Below are 16,641 nucleotides of genomic sequence, written 5' to 3'. Positions count from 1 at the left end.
TTGAGATGACAGCAGTAATTTCCAGATTGGTCCTTTGATCTCTACACTTTAAGATTTATCTTTTTTATACACTGTTTTGCTCATGTCCTTATTAGAGCTTTCATTTTTCTTTTCAATTGCCCCTTGATCTTATTATATTTGGTTATATGTTATGCTTTTCTTAAACTTTTAAACCATACAGGCCTGGTGGAGACAGAGCAGAGTCTACAATATCCTGTTTTGGTCATATGATTGGAGGTGGGCGGGGGCTTTCGCACAGTGCAGTTTCCAGAAGCCTAGCTGCAATCAGAGAACCACTCAGGGATCCAGGCTGCTGACCCATGCATTCTATCCTCCTATTCTGTGTTCTGAGAAACTCCCCTTCCCCCCGCACACACACATATTACCTGGCCCAGGTGGGCAGAAGCACACTGAACCAACACATATGAAGATCCACATGGAGGAAAAATGGCTGAGCTGAGATACTCTAAGGAGACGGGGACACTGGGTAAAATCAGAAGACTCGGAGGCTGAGAGACCAGAGCTCAGACAGCAAAAGGGGTGCAAAGGCCAGAACTGTGGGTATACAGAGAAGGAATAGTGTCCAGGGTGTCCTGGCCTTTGGATCATGTGGCTCACTCAATAGTGGCTATTTGAAAGTTTGTTGACATGGAATAGAACTTGGAACTATGAAGAACTAGGGAGCTAGGGAACATGTTAGAACTATGTAGGAAAGGGTGAGGGAGATAATCCACCATATGCAAAAACACTATAAAGGGTTCAAGAGAGGGGCACCTGGGTGGCTCAGTTGATTAAGCATCCGACTTCAGCTCAGGTCCTGATCTCACGGTTTGTGAGTTCGAGCCCTGCATTGGGCTCTGTGCTGATGGCTCAGAGCCTGGAGCCTGCTTTGGATTCTGTGTCTCCTTCTCTCTCTGCCCCTCCCCCAACTTGTGCTCTGTCTCTCTGTCTCTCAAAAATAAATAAATGTAAAAAAAAATTTTTTTAATAAAATAAAGGGTTCAAGAGACATGTAGTACAGGTAAAATGAAAAGAAAATCATATCTGTCTGCATGCATAATAAACCACTCAGAACCAAAGAAAAGAGGAAATGTTAAAAAATGCCAGAGAAAGACACATCGATTTCAGAGGTGCAACGAGACTGAGAGCAAACTTCTCGCTAGAAATGATGGAAAGCAAAAGACAAGGTCTACAACAGAATAACTTCTTACCTAGAATTCTGAACTCGGTGAGAATACTCCATAAAATGAAGGAAGAATAAAGGCAAAAGTAAGAGAATTTATAAAGGGAAGTCCTTAGCAGGAACCAAATGTCTCATGAAGGAAACAAATTATAAAAGGAAAATGATCTTAGAAGAAAACACAGAAATACAGGAAGGAAAATGTAAACACTGGCTATGTGGGCAAATATAAATGCATACAGACAATATCAAGAAATGATATTGATAATTATAGGATTTAAAATATATTTAGAATTACAATGCTTGAAAATAATGCAAGAGGAGAGAGCAATTAAAGTGTTCTAAGATATTAGTATTATTAAGTAAAGGGTCTAAGTACTAATTTGTCTTAGACTACGGTAAATCAGAGATGAATGTTGTAATCCATAATGTAACTATCAAAAATTGCAATACACAGAGAGAAAGAGAGAGGAAGAGAAAGAGATAGAGAGGCTAAAAGGAAAGTGAAATAAAAATACTTGATTCAAGGGGCACCTGGGTGGCTCAGTCAGTTGGGTGGCCGACTTCAGCTCAGGTCATGATCTCGCAGTCTGTGGGTTCAAGCCCTGCATCGGGCTCTGTGCTGACAGCTTGGAGCCTAGAGCCTGCTTTGGATTCTGTGTACCCGCCTCTCTCTGCCCCTACCCCATTCGTGCTCTGTCTCGCTCTGTCTTTCAAAAATAAATACATGTTTAAAAAAAAAAACTTGATCCAAAACGAAGGCAGAAGAGAATTACCACATCTTGATAAAGAGCATCTACAAAAAAGCCAGGTTGACATCATAGTTAGTGGATAAAGACTGAATGCCCTTCCCAACGTATCCACTATAATAGCTCTTATCCAACATAGAACTGAAAGTTCTAACCATTGCAATAAGGCAAGAAAAATAAATAAAAGACGTACATAATGGAAATGAAGAAATAAACTATCTCACAGATGACATGATTATTTCTGTAGAAAATCCTAAGGAATCTACAAAAAAAAGAAAAACTCCTGAAATTAATAAGTGTGTTCACCATAGTCATGACACAATATCAACAGACAAAAATAAACCAATATTGATATAACAATAAATATGTGGAAACCAAAATTAAAAACAATACCATTTATAATCACTCAAAATAAAACAAAATGTTTAAGGATACAATAAGCAAAATATGTACAGGTTATGGATGCTCAAAATTACAAAATTCCAATGAAAGAAGTCAAAGAAGATGCAAATTATAGAGACATATATGGATGATGTTCATGGATTGGAAGACTCAATATCGTAAAAACGTTTCAGTTTCCCCCAGTAGGCTTAATAAAATTTTTATCAAAATCCTAATAAGGTGTTTTGTAAATGTAGACAAGCTTATTGTAAAATTTATAGGGAAAAGCACAGGCCCAAGTGTATCTAAACTAATCTTGACATGGAAGAATACAGTAGGAGGAATAATTCTATATCAAGCCTTACTGTATAGCTACAGTAATCAAAACAGTGTGGTATTGGTGGAGGGATAGATAATACTACCATTAAAAATAGTGAGATGTCGGGGCGCCTGGGTGGTGCAGTCGGTTAAGCGTCCGACTTCAGCCAGGTCACGATCTCACGGTCCGTGGGTTCGAGCCCCGCGTCGGGCTCTGGGCTGATGGCTCAGAGCCTGGAGCCTGTTTCCGATTCTGTGTCTCCCTCTCTCTCTGCCCCTCCCCCGTTCATGCTCTGTCTCTCTCTGTCCCAAAAATTAATAAACGTTGAAAAAAAATTAAAAAAAAATAGTGAGATGTCATCAATGTCTTCATGGCAGTAAATTTAATAAATTATATGAAATATACAACTTCTTTGAAAGACCGAACTTACCAAAATTGACACAAGAAGAAATAGAAAATTGAAAAGCCCTATATATATTTTATTTTTAAAAATTATGGTAAATTATACATAAAACTCCTAGAAGATAACATAAGAAACAATCTAGATGACTTTGGGTTTGGCGGTGACTTTTTAGATGCAGCACCAAAGGCACGATCCATGAAAGAAATAATTGATAGTCTAGACTTCATTACAATAAAAACCTTCTGTTATGCAAAAGACACTGTCAGCAGAATTAGAAGACAAGCCACAGACTCAGAGAAAATATTTGCAAAGCCATATCTAACAAACGACTGTTATCCAAAATATACAAAAACCCTTAAAACTCAACAATAAGACCAACAACCTAATTAAAAACCTGGCAAAAGATTGAACACGTACCTCACCAAAGATACACAGATGGCAGATAGAATACGAAAAGGTGTCCAAAATATCATGTCATTAGGAAATTGCAAATTAAAACAATATACCACTGCAAACCTGTTAGAACGGCCAAAATCCAAAATACCAACACCACCAAATGCTGGCAGGGCTGTGAAGCAACAGTAACTCCCATTTATTGCTGGTAGGAATGCAAAATGGTGTGGCCACTTTGGAATGTAGTTTGGCAGATTGTCACAAAATTAAACATATCCTTACCATATGATGTAGTGATTACAATTCTTGTGTGTGTGTGTGTGTGTGTTTAACTCAAATGAATTATAAACTTATGTCAGCACGAAAACCTGCACATGGATGTTTACAGCAGCTTTATTCATATTTGCTGAAACTTGGAAACAACCAAATGTCCTTTAGTGGATGAATGGATAAATAAAAAACAGTTTACATGTAGGCAGTGGAATCTTCTTTGGGGATCTTCTTTGGGGAAATATCTGTTCCAGTCCTTTGCCAGTTTTTTAGTTGGGTTGTATTGTTGTTCTGGGCTTGTGTGAATTCTTTATATATTCTGAATATTAATTTCTTATCATATATATGATTTTCAAATATTTACTCCGATTACACGGGGTGTCTTTTCACTCTTGATAGTGGCCTTTGATGCCCCAAAGTTTTTTATTTTGATGTAATTTATTTTACCTAATTTTTCTTTTGTTCCCTACACATTTAATATCATATTTTTAATGTTTACTTATTTATTTTGAGAAAGAGAGTGAGAGAACAGGGGAGGGGCAGATAGAGGGGGGAGAGAGAGAGAGAGAGAGAATCCCAAGCAGGCTACACACTCAGCACAGATCCCAACATGGGGCCTGATCTCACGGTTGTAAGCCAAAATCAAGATTGAGCCACCCAGGCACCCCTAATGTCATATTAAAAAAAAAAAAGCCAAATCTAAGGTCATGAAGATTTTCCTTTAGGTTTTATTCTAAGAATTTTTATAGTTTTAGATATTAAATTTAAGTTTCTGAGCCATTTAGAGTTAATTTTTGTATGTGTGTAATGTAAGGTTCCAACTTCATTCTTTTGCATGTGGATATCCAGTTTTCCTAGACAGCACCATTTGTTGAAAAGACTTTCCTCTCCCCCCACTTAATGGTCTTGGCACCCTTATTGAAAATCAGTTGACTCTATGTGAACATTTATTTCGGGGCTCTCTATTGCATTACATTTGTCTATGTGTCTGTCTTCATGCCAATAACACAGTGCTTTGATTACTGTAGGTTTATAGTAAGTTTTTAAATAAGGAAGTGTTCGAATTTGTTGTTTTTCAAGACTCTTTTCCTATTCTGGATCCCTTGAAATTCCCATATGAATTTTAGGATGGGTTTTTCCATTTCTTGAAGAAAATGTCATTGGGATTTTGATAGGGGTTGCATTGAACCTGTAGACTGGTTTAGGCAGTTTTTTCTTCTTAAAAATATTAAGCTTTCTTATATATAGTATCATGTCATCTGAAAATAGTGAAACTTGTCCTTCCTTGCTGATTTGGACGTCTTTTATTTCTTTCTCTTGTCTGATTGCTGTGGCTAGGACTTCTAGTACTGTGTTAAATAGCAGTGGTGAGAGTGGACATCCTTGTCTTGTTCCTGATCTTAGGGAGAAAGCTCTCAGTTTTTATATTAGCTGTGGGTTTTCCACAAATGGCCTTTATTATGTTCAGGTATGTTCACTCTAAACCTACTTTGTTGAGGGTTTTTATCATGAATGGATGCTGTACTTTGCCAAATGCTTTTTCTGCATCTGTTGAGATAATCTTATGGTTCTTATCCTTTATTTTATTAATGTGGTGTATCACATTACATCAATTGATTTGTGAATATTGAATCACCCTGGCAACCCGGGGATAAATCCCACTTGATCGTGGTGAATGATTTCTTTTTTAATGCGTTGTTGGATTCAGTCTGTTAGTATTTATTTTATTGAGAATTTTTGCATCCATGTTCATCTGGGACACTGGCCTGTAATTCTCTTTTTCGGTAGCTCTATCCCAGCCAAACCCACCAACCTTTAAAAACTCCAGTGTCCAAGCCCTGCTGGTTATAAGAACTCACAAAATTCAACCCCTCTCACCTTCCAAGCTGATGGCTTTGGGAAAACATTCTCCTTGTGGCTTCCCCTGTGTGCTCCTCTTCTCTCTCACCCTTCTCTGCAACCACGGCTTCCACCCCCACACAGCACTCACAATCCCTTTCTCCCCCCAAATACATCTCCAACCTTCTGACTTCTTCAATGTGGCCTCTTCTCCTTTTAGTTGTAGAGTTTGTTGTCAGTCTTCAGGATGATTTCTGGGGTGTTTTCAGGGCTCTAAATACTCTTTAAATATATATTCAATCGGTCCTTCTGGTTTTCTCTCTACCTTCACATTCGATTACTACCAGTATTCAGAAATACTACCAATTTATAAATGTTTGGGGCTCTTATCCAGGATAAGTAGGCTGCTTCTCAGTTTTTCTTATCATGTGTTGAGGAAACTCCATTCTCTGATCTAGGATTAGGGTTTGGGTTAGGTTCAGGGAACATTCCTGGTATTTTGCAGTTCAGAGAACTCTCCAGAGGATTAGGGTTACTGATAGGGTTTCATTTGAGATTAGGGTTAAGGATTAGGGGTCATCATTAATGTCAGAGTTAGAGTCAAGTTATGTGCCTGGTATTTGGCAGTTCAGAGACCCCTCCAGGGAATCAAACCCCAGACTTCTGCTGGTGTGGGAATAGACACGGCAGCCACCTACCCAGCCGAGTCAAGGAGGGGATTTGGGGCTTTCATGACTATGCCAATAGATCCTTTTTCTCTCTTTCTTTTTTCAATCATTCGTTCGTTTAGTTTTAAAGCCAGTATAGTTAGCACGCACTGTTGTATTAGCTTCAAGTGTACGATACAGGGATCCAGCAGGTGCATACATCACCCAGTGCTCATCATGAGATGAGTACTTTTAATCCCCTTCACCTATTTCACCCTCCCCCACCCACCTCCCCTCTGTTAGCCGTAAGTTTGTTCTCTGTAGTTAAGAGTCTGGTGGGGCACCGGGGGGGCTCGGTCGGTTGAGCGTCCAACTTCAGCTCAGGTCATGATCTCGTGGTTTGTGACTCGAAGCCCCACATCGGGCTCTCTGCTGTCAGCACAGAGCCTGCTTCGGATTCTCTGTCCCCTTCTCTTTGCCTCTTGCCTGCTTGTGCTCTTTCAAAAACAAATAACTTTTTTTTTTTAAAGAGTGTTTTTTTTTTTTTTTTTTTTTGGATTGTCTTTTTTTCCCTTTGTTTTGTTTCTTCGATTCCACATATGAGTGAAATCTTACGGTGCTTGCCTTTCTCTGACTGGCTTATTTCACTTAGAATTATACTCTCTAGATCCATCCGTGTTGTTGCAAATGGCAAGATTTCATTCTTTTTATGGCTAAATAATTTTCGTGTGTGTGTGTGTGTGTGTGTGTGTGTGTGTGTGTGTGTATACATACCACATCTTCTTTATTCATTTATTAACAGATGCTTGGGCTGCTTCCATAATTTGGCTATTGTAAATAATGTTGCAATAAGCATAGGAGTGTATCTGTCTTTGTGAATTAGTGTTTTTGTATATTTTGGGTAAATACCTGGAGGTGGAATTGCTGGGTCGTAGGGTAGTTCTATTTTTAATTGAGGAACCTCCATACCTGCTTTCCACAGTCGCTGCACTTGTTTGCATTCCCACCAACTGAGCACATCCTCACCAATGCTTGTTTCTTGTGTTTTTTTTTTAACTTTTTAATGTTTATGTATTTTTGAAAGAGAGACAGAGCACGAGTGGGGGAGGGGCAGAGAGAGAAGGAGACACACAAGCCGAAACAGGCTCCAGGCTCCGAGCTGTCAGCACAGAGCCCGATGTGGGGCTCAAACTCACGAACTGTGAGATGGTGACCTGGGCTGAAGTCAGACGCTTAACCAACTGAGCCACCCAGGCACCCTTGTATTTTTGATTTTAGCCATTCTGACAAGGGTGAGATGATATCGTTATGGTTTTGATTTGTATCCTCCTGATGATGAGTGATGTTGAGCGTCTTTTCTTGTGTCTGTTGTCATCTTGTGTCTTTGGAGAAATGTCTGTTCATGTCTTCTGCCCATTTTTTATTTAAAAAATTGTTTCCTCATGGTAAGGAACCATAAGAGGAAACAATCTTTTTATGTCTATCTTCAAACCCAGTTTCAGAAACACTACCAATTCTTAAATGTTTGGGGTCTTCTCCTGGATAATTGGGCTGCTTCTCATCTGCTCTTATCATGCGTTCAGGAAGTCACCTTCTTCAGATCTGTGGTTGGGGTTATGGTTAAGGTTAGTGTATGTGCCTGGTGTTTTGCAGTGTAGAGACCTCCTCATAGGGTCAGGGTTGGTTTTAGTCTTAGGGATAGGCTTAGGGTTAAACTTAGGTATTAGGGGTTAGGATTTAGGGTCAGGCTTAGTGTTGGAGTTAGGTTCAGGATAAGTGTTAGGGTATGTGCCTAGTATTTTGCAGTTTAAAGTCCTCTCCAGATAATAAAACCCCTGACTTCTCTTGGGGTTAGGGTTAGGGTTAGGATTATGGTTAGAGGTCAGTGATTTGTGGTTAGGGTTAGGATTAGTGTGGTTAGGGTGAGGGAATGTGTCTGGTATATTGCAGTTCAGAGACCTCTCCGATGAATAAAACCCAAGACTTCAGCTAAGGTTAGGGGTCGGAGTTAGGGTGAGGTCTAGGGTTATGGTTAGGGTAAGGATTATCTATGAAGCTAAATTCACAAGAAGTGAGATTGCTGGGGGCGCCTGGGTGGCGCAGTCGGTTGAGCGTCCGACTTCAGCCAGGTCACGATCTCGCGGTCCATGAGTTCGAGCCCCGCGTCGGGCTCTGGGCTGATGGCTCGGAGCCTGGAGCCTGTTTCCGATTCTGTGTCTCCCTCTCTCTCTGCCCCTCCCCCGTTCATGCTCTGTCTCTCTCTGTCCCAAAAATAAAAACGTTGAAAAAAAATTAAAAAAAAAAAAAGAAGTGAGATTGCTGAAGGTTACATGCCATCCGCATGAATGTTTCCCAATGGAAATATTTTGCACCACCTCTGATGTCATTTTCAAATTAACGAAATTGTTAGAATTTTCATATAACCTTTAGATGTAACTGCTAATTGATAGGAAATCTACAGGACATAGAAGTAGGTTCAACACCACCACAGGGTGATAACCAGCGTCCATACTGGGAGACGATGTGCTTTCATCAACAAATAAATTGCAAAAACTAAATAAGTAAAGGAAGAGGAGACATACAGACCCAAAGAGGCTTAACCACTTTCAAGATATGGGTGACGAATATTTAGATTTCGAGGTTGGAGTTTGGCGGGACTGTTGCTTTTCACTATAAATATTTTGTATTGAATTTGAGAACATAGAATCTGTGATAGAGACAAACATACACAGAAAAGTCCCTGCAACTAGAAAGAAAGAAAGAAAGAAAAGAAAGAAAAAAGAAAAGAAAGAAAAAGAAGGAAAGAAAAGAAAGAAAGAAAGAAGGAAAAGAAAGAAAAGAGAAAGAAAAGAAAGAAAAAAGAAAGAGAAAGAATAGAAAGAAAGGAAGGAAGGAAGGAAGGATGGATGCTAGACAAGATGAAGGGACAACACAGTGGGGGTGAGAAGATGTGGGAACACTGGGAGAACATGTGGGAGAACATTCTGGGAGGACAGGGAGACTAGTCCTCTCTGACAGGAGGCAGGAGGCAGCGAAGGAGGAAAATAGAAGATGTCGTGCAGGGTTACTGAGATTCGCCTGTCACGGTTCCTCCGTTCACCCCGCCCCTCTTCCTGGCCCCTGATGCTAGATGCGCTCTGCTCTCGGGGACGCAGCCATCATGCCCCAGAGCCGAGCCGGAAGGGCAGCACCGCGCTTTCTCACATGTCCCTCCTTCCTGGGCAAGGACGGTGAAAGGACAGATGAGAACGGAGCCCAGTTGAGGCTGAGCAGGGGCACAGGCTGCCCGGTGTGGGTCTCTGCCTGTAGCTCCGAGCTCTAGCTGCATTCTTTTCATCAGACCTCGTTCTAGGATCTTCCGCCCACTGAGTTCTCAACCTTATTCGTTATTTGTCTGCTGGTTTTGGTCCCCGCTCTGTCCCAATGACCCAAACTTCGAAGTCACCCCTCCCAGAATAGTGTCACTCAGTCACACAACAGAGATCCCCCATCAGTTGGCGTGATGGAGGGGAGATTGTCATCCCTCAACACAACCAAGATTGTCACACCTGCTGCAGGACGTTCATATTGTTAAACGTTTTGTGACTTCCCGACACCAGGAATTTCACTCTGTTACCTTTATTCCTATTAACCGCCATCCTCAAACACACACACACACACACACACACACACACACACACAGGAGCCATGTTGCTTCAGCCTCTCTCTCTCTCTCTCTCTCTCTCTCTCTCTCTTCTCTGTCCCCTCTCACGATGCTCCCTCGTTCTCCATTCACTTCAGTTGTTACCGGAAACTAAGCGTTCTTCCTATTTTATTTTTTGCGGGATACTGTTCTTCTGACCATTCGTGTTTGAACAGCACAAAGCGAGGGCAGAGACCTTGAGTGACCGTTGACGGGTCAATTCTTTGCCATAATCTCTTTGCCAGCGGTTGGCGGTGTGGAGAGATTGCGTCTCTGGTGATAGGATTCAAGCCCCACCAATGCTCTCCAAGAAGAAGTGTCTGTGCTCCGTTCTCCGGTGGCAGTAAAACAGCATCGTCCTCTCTTTGTCCTTGTGGGTGTTGGTTTCTGTCCGTAGGACTCCAGGAAACGTCCCCTAAAGCTTCTCTATGACCTGTTGATCCTTAAATCCCAAGGGATTTTCTGAGCGATCGTGGTCGTCAAACCCTGTGGTGCTTTGACCTTTTCTGTTTTGCCTGGGCTGCCCGGAGAGGCCCCTGTTGAAGGTCGCTGACCTCAGGCCATTCTCCATTGTCCGTTTGGAGCCCCCGGGGCTCAGGGAGCAGAGGAGGTACTTGTCTGCACACCTCCATCTGCTTCTCCAAGCCCCTCCAAAATCTGGCCTGTTTTGAGTTCCTATCCTCTGATTAACCAATTCCTAGAAGAGTAATATGAGAATATCCAACGCGTATCCCTGCACCACCAACTTGCAGTCATAAAATACGCTGGTCGGAGGCCGGCACGTGCCACGGGTCTTGGGTTTCAATGGGTTTCCCCATTATGTTTTTCAAGTAAATACCCCCAAAAAATCATCCTTTAAAGTTAGTCAACACAAGCCTGATTCACAGTTCTAAATTCTGAGTGTTCTATAAAGGAAAATGTACTCGTGATCTGTTGTAATTATACTGAATCATGCTTCATAGAATTTTATTTCTGAGCTATTGTGGATATAATAGGTTTAAATAGCTATATAATAGGTAATAAGTAATTTCCTTTTGTAAAGTTTTTTTTAATGTTTATTTTTGAGAGAGAGAGAGAGAGAGCATGAGCAGGGGAGGGGCAGAGAGAGAGAGAGAGAGGGAGACACAGAATCCGAAGCAGGCTCCGGGCTCTGAGCTGTCAGCACAGGGCCCGACATGGGGCTCAAACTCACAGACCGTGAGATCATGACCTGAGCAGAAGTCAGACGCTTAGCCGACTGAGCCACCCAGGCGCCCCAATAATTTTTTTATTGTTTTTCCCCACTTCATCATTTTAATGTGTTGTATTCTTGTGTCTAATTTATTACTGTTTAAGTTTCTTTTACAAAGTAATGGATGTTTTGTTTTGTTTCTAATTGTGGTAAAATGTTTGTGACATAAAAGTTACCATTTAGCCCTGTTTTAGTGTATGATTCGGTGGTATTAAGTATTTTCATTCTGGCGCCCCCATCTGTGCACGTTTTTCATCTTCTACAACTGAAACTTTGCACCCGTTAAACGAAACTCTCCCCCCACCCCCCGGACCCTGGCAACCACCACTCTTTCTGCCTCCGTGATTTTGACAACTCTTGGTACTTCATATAAACGGAGACATACAGCATTTGTTCTTTGTGACGGGCTCACTTCACTCAGCATACCTTGTCCTCAAGGCTCATCTACATTGTGTCATTTGTCAGCATTCCCTTCCTTTTTAAGGCTGACTGGTACTCCGTTGTGTGTAGAGATCACATTTGGCGTATCTGTCCCTCTCCCAGTGGACATCGGATTGCTCTCACCTTTGGCTGTTGGGAAGAAGTCTGCTCTGAATATGAGTGGACACATAACCGTGTGAGTCCCTTTCAAGCCTTTGGGGGTCGTATGCCCGGAAGAGGGATCGCCAGATCCAGTGGGAATTCGTCCTACTTTGAATTTTTTTGAGGAACCACCATACTGTCTTCCATAGCGGCTACACCATTTGACATTCCCACCGGCAGAGCACAAGGCTTTCAGTGTCTCCACATCCTTGCCAACACTTTTTATTTGCTCGTATTATTAATAGTAGCCATCTTAACGGGTGTGAGATGATAGCTCACTTGATTTTGATTCGCTTCTCCCTAATGATTTGTGACGTTGAGTGTTGCCATCTGTACGTCTTTCTGGAAGAAATAAATGTCTGCTGAGGCCCTTCACTCATTTTAAAGTCAGGTTGTTTGCTTTGGTTGTTGGGGAGTTTTAGGAGCTCTTCGTGTAATCCAGATATTAACCCCTTATTAGAGGTACAATTTGTGAATATTCTCTCCCGTTCTGTGGACCGCCTTTCCACTCTCTTCATGGTGCCGTTTGATGCAGACGTTTTAAATCTTGATGTAGTCTGATTTACCCATTGTTTTCTTTTCTTTTGTATCCTGTGCTTTTGGTCTCACATCCAAGAAATCATTGCCAAGTCAAGTGACATGAATTTACCCCCTATATTTTATTGTAAAAGTTGTATAGTTTTAGCTCTTATATTTTGGTATTGATCCGTTCTGAGTTAATTTTTATACATGGTGCAAAGTGGGGTGCCCGGGAGGCTTGGTCGGTTGGGCGACCAACTTCAGCTCAGGTCACGATCTCACGGTGTGTGGGTTTGAGCCCCGCGTCGGGCTCTGTGCTGACAGCTCGGAGCCTGGAGCCTGCTTCAGATTCTGTGTCTCCCTCTCTCTCTCTCTTCCCCTCCCCCACTCATGCTTGCTCTCTCTCTCTCTCAAAAATAGACAAACACCGGGGCGCCTGGGTGGCGCAGTCGGTTAAGCGTCCGACTTCAGCCAGGTCACGATCTCGCGGTCTGTGAGTTCGAGCCCCGCGTTGGGCTCTGGGCTGATGGCTCAGAGCCTGGAGCCTGTTTCCGATTCTGTGTCTCCCTCTCTCTCTGCCCCTCCCCCGTTCATGCTCTGTCTCTCTCTGTCCCAAAAATAAATAAACGTTGAAAAAAAAATTAAAAAAAAAAATAGACAAACACTAAAAAAATTTTAAATGTATGCTGCATCAAAAAAAAAATAGGAATAAACTTAAGGAAGACCTGTACACTAAAAACTCTAAGCCACTGATGAAAGAAATTGACAAAGACACACACAAAAAAATGGAAATTGGCAAAATTAATACTGTTAAAATGTCCATACTGCCCAAAGCAATCTCTGATTCAGTGCAATCCCCATCAAAACCCAAATAATGTTTTTCACAGAAATAGAAACATCCACCCTAAAATTTCATGTAGACTCTAAGGGAACACTGAATAGCCAAAACAATCCTGAAAAGGAACAAAATTGGAAGACTCACACTATCTGATTTCAAAACTTACTACAAAGTTACATAATCAAAACAGTACGGTTACTGGCAGGAGGACAGTCCTAGAGACCAATGAAGTAGAATAGAGACCCCAGAAATAACCGCTCACATACATGTTCAGATGGTTTTGGACAAGGGTGCCAAGACCGTTCAATGGGGAAAGGACAGCCTTTTGAGCAAATTTGCCTGGAAAGGCTAGATGTCTACACACAAAAAAATGAATTTGGACGCTTACCTAACACCACAAGCAAAAAATTTCTGAAAAATAGAACAAAAACTGGGGCGCCTGGGTGGCTCGGTTGGTTGAACGTCCCACTCTTGATTTCAGGTCAGGTCATGATCCCAGAGTTGTGGGATCAAGCCCCATGTTGGGCTCCGTGCTGAGCAAGGAGCCTGCTTGAGATTCTCTTTCTCTCCCTCTCCCTCTCTCTCCATCCCTCCCTCTGCCCCTCTTCCCTATTTGAGCACTCTCTCTCTCTCTAAAAAAAAAAAAAAAGACCAAAAAAAGACCAAAAACCGAAATGTAAAACCTAAAACAATAAAACTCTTTTTTTTTTTTTAAATGCTTATTTACTTTTGACAGAGAGACAGAGCATGAGCAGGGGAGGGGCAGAGAGAGAGGGAGGCACAGAATCTGAAGCAGGCTCCGGGCTCCGAGCTGTCAGCACAGAGCCCGACGCGGGGCTCGAACTCACAGACCGCGAGATCATGACCTGAGCCGAAGTCGGATGCTCAACCGACTGAGCCACCCAGACGCCCCAATAAAACTCTTAAGAGAAAACATAGGGCAAAATCTTTGTGATATTGGATTGGGCAATCATTTCTTGGCTATGACTCCAAAGGCGCAGGTCACAAAGGAAGAAACAAATTTTTGATATCCGTCAAGAAAATTTTTTAATTTTGTACATCAAAAGACATTATCCACGGAATAAAAAGGCAACCAAGTGGGAGAAAATATTTGTAAATCACGTATCTGATGAGTGGTTAATATCCACAATATCGAGAGAACTCTTAAAACTCAAAAATAACAAAAAGCAAGCGACCCAACTCAAAAATGGACAAAGGGCTTGAACACACTTCTCCAGAGAAGATCTAGGAGTGCCCAACGGACACCTGAAAAGGTGCTCGCATCACTCATCCTTAGAGAGATGCAGATCACAACTACAACGAGACCCCGCCCCACACCCGTCGGGATGGTTACCACCCAGAGAACAGGAAACAAGTGTTGGCGAGGATGTGGAGAAGCCAGAACCCTGCACTTTAGTGGGGATGACGAATGGTGCAGCCGCTGTGGGAAACAGCATGGTTTCTACAAAAAATTTAAAACAGAATTACCATCACTCGGCCATAAAAAAAAGAATGTAATCTTGCCATTTGCAACATGATAGACCTATAGGGTATGGTGCTAAATGAATTAAGCCAGACAGAAAAAGACAAATTTACCATAAGAGTTCACTCATATGTGGCATCTAAAAGACAAAAGAAGGGTGGCTCAGTCGGTTGAGCGTCCGACTTCGGCTCAGGTCATGATCTCACAGTTTGTGGGTTCGAGCCCCGCATCGGGCTCTGTGCTGACGGCTCGGAGCCTGGAGCCTGCTTCGGATTCTGTGTCTCCCTCTCTCTCTGCCCCTCCCCTGCTGGTGCTTTCTCGCTCTCAAAGTAGACATTAAAAAAAAAAAAAAAGCATGGGACTCTTGATCTCAGGGTCACGAGTTCAAGTCCCGCCTTGGGCTCCACACTGGGCCCAGTTCCTCCTGGAACTGCTCCAGCACCGCCTGGGGCTCCAGGCCTGAGAAATACTTCTCCTCATGATGCCCCAAGGCCACCTGAGAGGAGGGGAGAGAGGTGGCTCGGCCCGGGGCCCCTCGGCCAACAAGGGCACCGCCCCTCCAAGCCGGTCCTCCCCGGGACCCAGGCATCTGCCTCCAACCGTGACGGGCTGGCATCCGCCACGGAACTCTATGAAGGTGCTCTGCTTACGGGCCCGGTGGGCGTGGAGCAAGGAGACCACTGTGTCCTTCTCTGTCGCGTCCTTGGAGACGGGCGGGGGCCTCCGCGTGGTGCGCGGGCCATTAGGGACCCAGCAATACCCATCCGGCTGCGAGCACGGGAGCCACTCAGGAACCCAGGCTGGCGAGCCACGCGTTCGCTTCCCCGTCTTCTACGGCCCAGGAGCCCCTGGGGTCTGACCGCAGCGGGTTACCTGGCCCAGGTGGGCAGAAGCATGCTGACCGGTGCACGTGAAGATACACACGGTGACAAAGCGGCAGAGCTGAGCCCGGGAGTCTAAGGAGACGGGGAACCCGGGTGACACGAAAGACAAGTGAGGCTTCGAGTGCAGGACACGAGAGACCTCGGTGAAAGGTACCTGGAGACACAGAGAAGAGCCGTCTGTGCTCATGGCCCCTGGAGTCCACGGCTCCCGCATGGCGTGTACTCAGATGTTTATGCCCCCGAGAGGAACGTGTCTGGTTCCAGAAGCAGCCCCGAGCGCGTGAGGGCAGGGAAGGCTGTACGGCAGGGCGAGGCAGAAGGGGCGGGAGCGTCGGGAGGGATCGCTGGGATTTCTGGAAGCCCCGGAGGGGCTCCCCGGGATCCTCAGGGAAGCCGGGGTGGGGAGGGGTGGGCTATGACGTTGTGAGAGGGCGCGGCTTCCTGACACACGGGTGGGCAGGGAGGGTCTGTGCTCACCCCCGGTCCGGGGCTCCCTGTAGCCCGGTCTCCGTGATCTCTCCACACCAGGCCCGCACCCCTGGGTCCCCCTCACCGGCTGACGAGTCCCCACAGCCCGAGGGCGTCCGGCCACAGAGAGAAGAGCCCGCCGTCAGCCAGGCCAGGCCAGGCCGTCAGGAGGGCCGAGGGAGCGGAGCGGTGGGTCAGGCAAGCTGTGGCCCTCAGGAGAATGTCGTCCACGTGGCCCCACTCCCGGTGCTCACCGCCCGAGGACCCCCACGGACACACCAGGGTGAGCCGCGTCAGAGGGCAGGGAGGCCAGGGTCAGATTCCGGGTCGGTGGGCCTGCTCAGGCCCCTTGAAGGAGAAGACCGACTCAGGTGCGAGGCCGGCCAGGGAGAGGCCTTCGTGGAGGACAGGGTCAGCCAGCGACCCTTGGGACTTCCCTCTTTGCCCGTGGCTCTCCACACCGGACCAGAAATCCCCCGTGTGGAGACAAGACTCTCCCAGGCCAGGCTGTTGATGTCCGTGGTGTGGCGCAAGGGGATCAGGAGCTGATTGGGGAAGAGAGAAGCGGGGCCGTTAGCAGGGACCCCAGGACCCACCGCGGGGAGAGGAGATTCAAGGGCCGGGGATAGAGAAGAAGGGACGGGACGGGCCTCCCTGAAAATCACAGACTCCCCTGGGATTGGGTCCAGTCAGGCTAAGATCGGGGAAAAGCGAGGTGCGGGGCCGTCTTCCCGAGGCCTCCCGAGGTCAGGGGTTTTAGAAGTTCACCCGTG

At 44.6% G+C, this 16,641-nt stretch overlaps 1 protein-coding gene across 2 annotated transcripts; it reads right to left on the bottom strand.

Moving 5' to 3' along the window:
• Positions 1-14,860: 14,860 nt before the first annotated feature.
• Positions 14,861-16,078, bottom strand: LOC115501398 (polyunsaturated fatty acid (12S)/(13S)-lipoxygenase, epidermal-type-like). Of its 2 annotated transcripts, XM_030296460.1 has the most exons (3): positions 15,390-16,078; positions 15,167-15,284; positions 14,861-15,012 (listed from the first exon to the last, which is right to left on the bottom strand). In XM_030296460.1, the coding sequence occupies exons 1-3, from the start codon at positions 15,612-15,614 to the stop codon at positions 14,993-14,995; spliced, it is 363 nt and encodes a 120-aa protein (XP_030152320.1). In that variant the 5' UTR covers positions 15,615-16,078; the 3' UTR covers positions 14,861-14,992. The 2 variants fall into 2 exon arrangements, with proteins under 2 accessions (XP_030152320.1, XP_030152319.1); XM_030296459.1 differs by having other exon boundaries at positions 14,861-15,284.
• Positions 16,079-16,641: the final 563 nt, after the last annotated feature.

Source organism: Lynx canadensis, chromosome E1 (genome assembly GCF_007474595.2).
Source record: "Lynx canadensis isolate LIC74 chromosome E1, mLynCan4.pri.v2, whole genome shotgun sequence".
Taxonomy (NCBI): Eukaryota; Metazoa; Chordata; class Mammalia; order Carnivora; family Felidae; genus Lynx; species Lynx canadensis.
The sequence above is the reverse complement of the archived record's forward strand: the minus strand, read 5'-3'. Positions and strand labels throughout refer to the sequence as shown.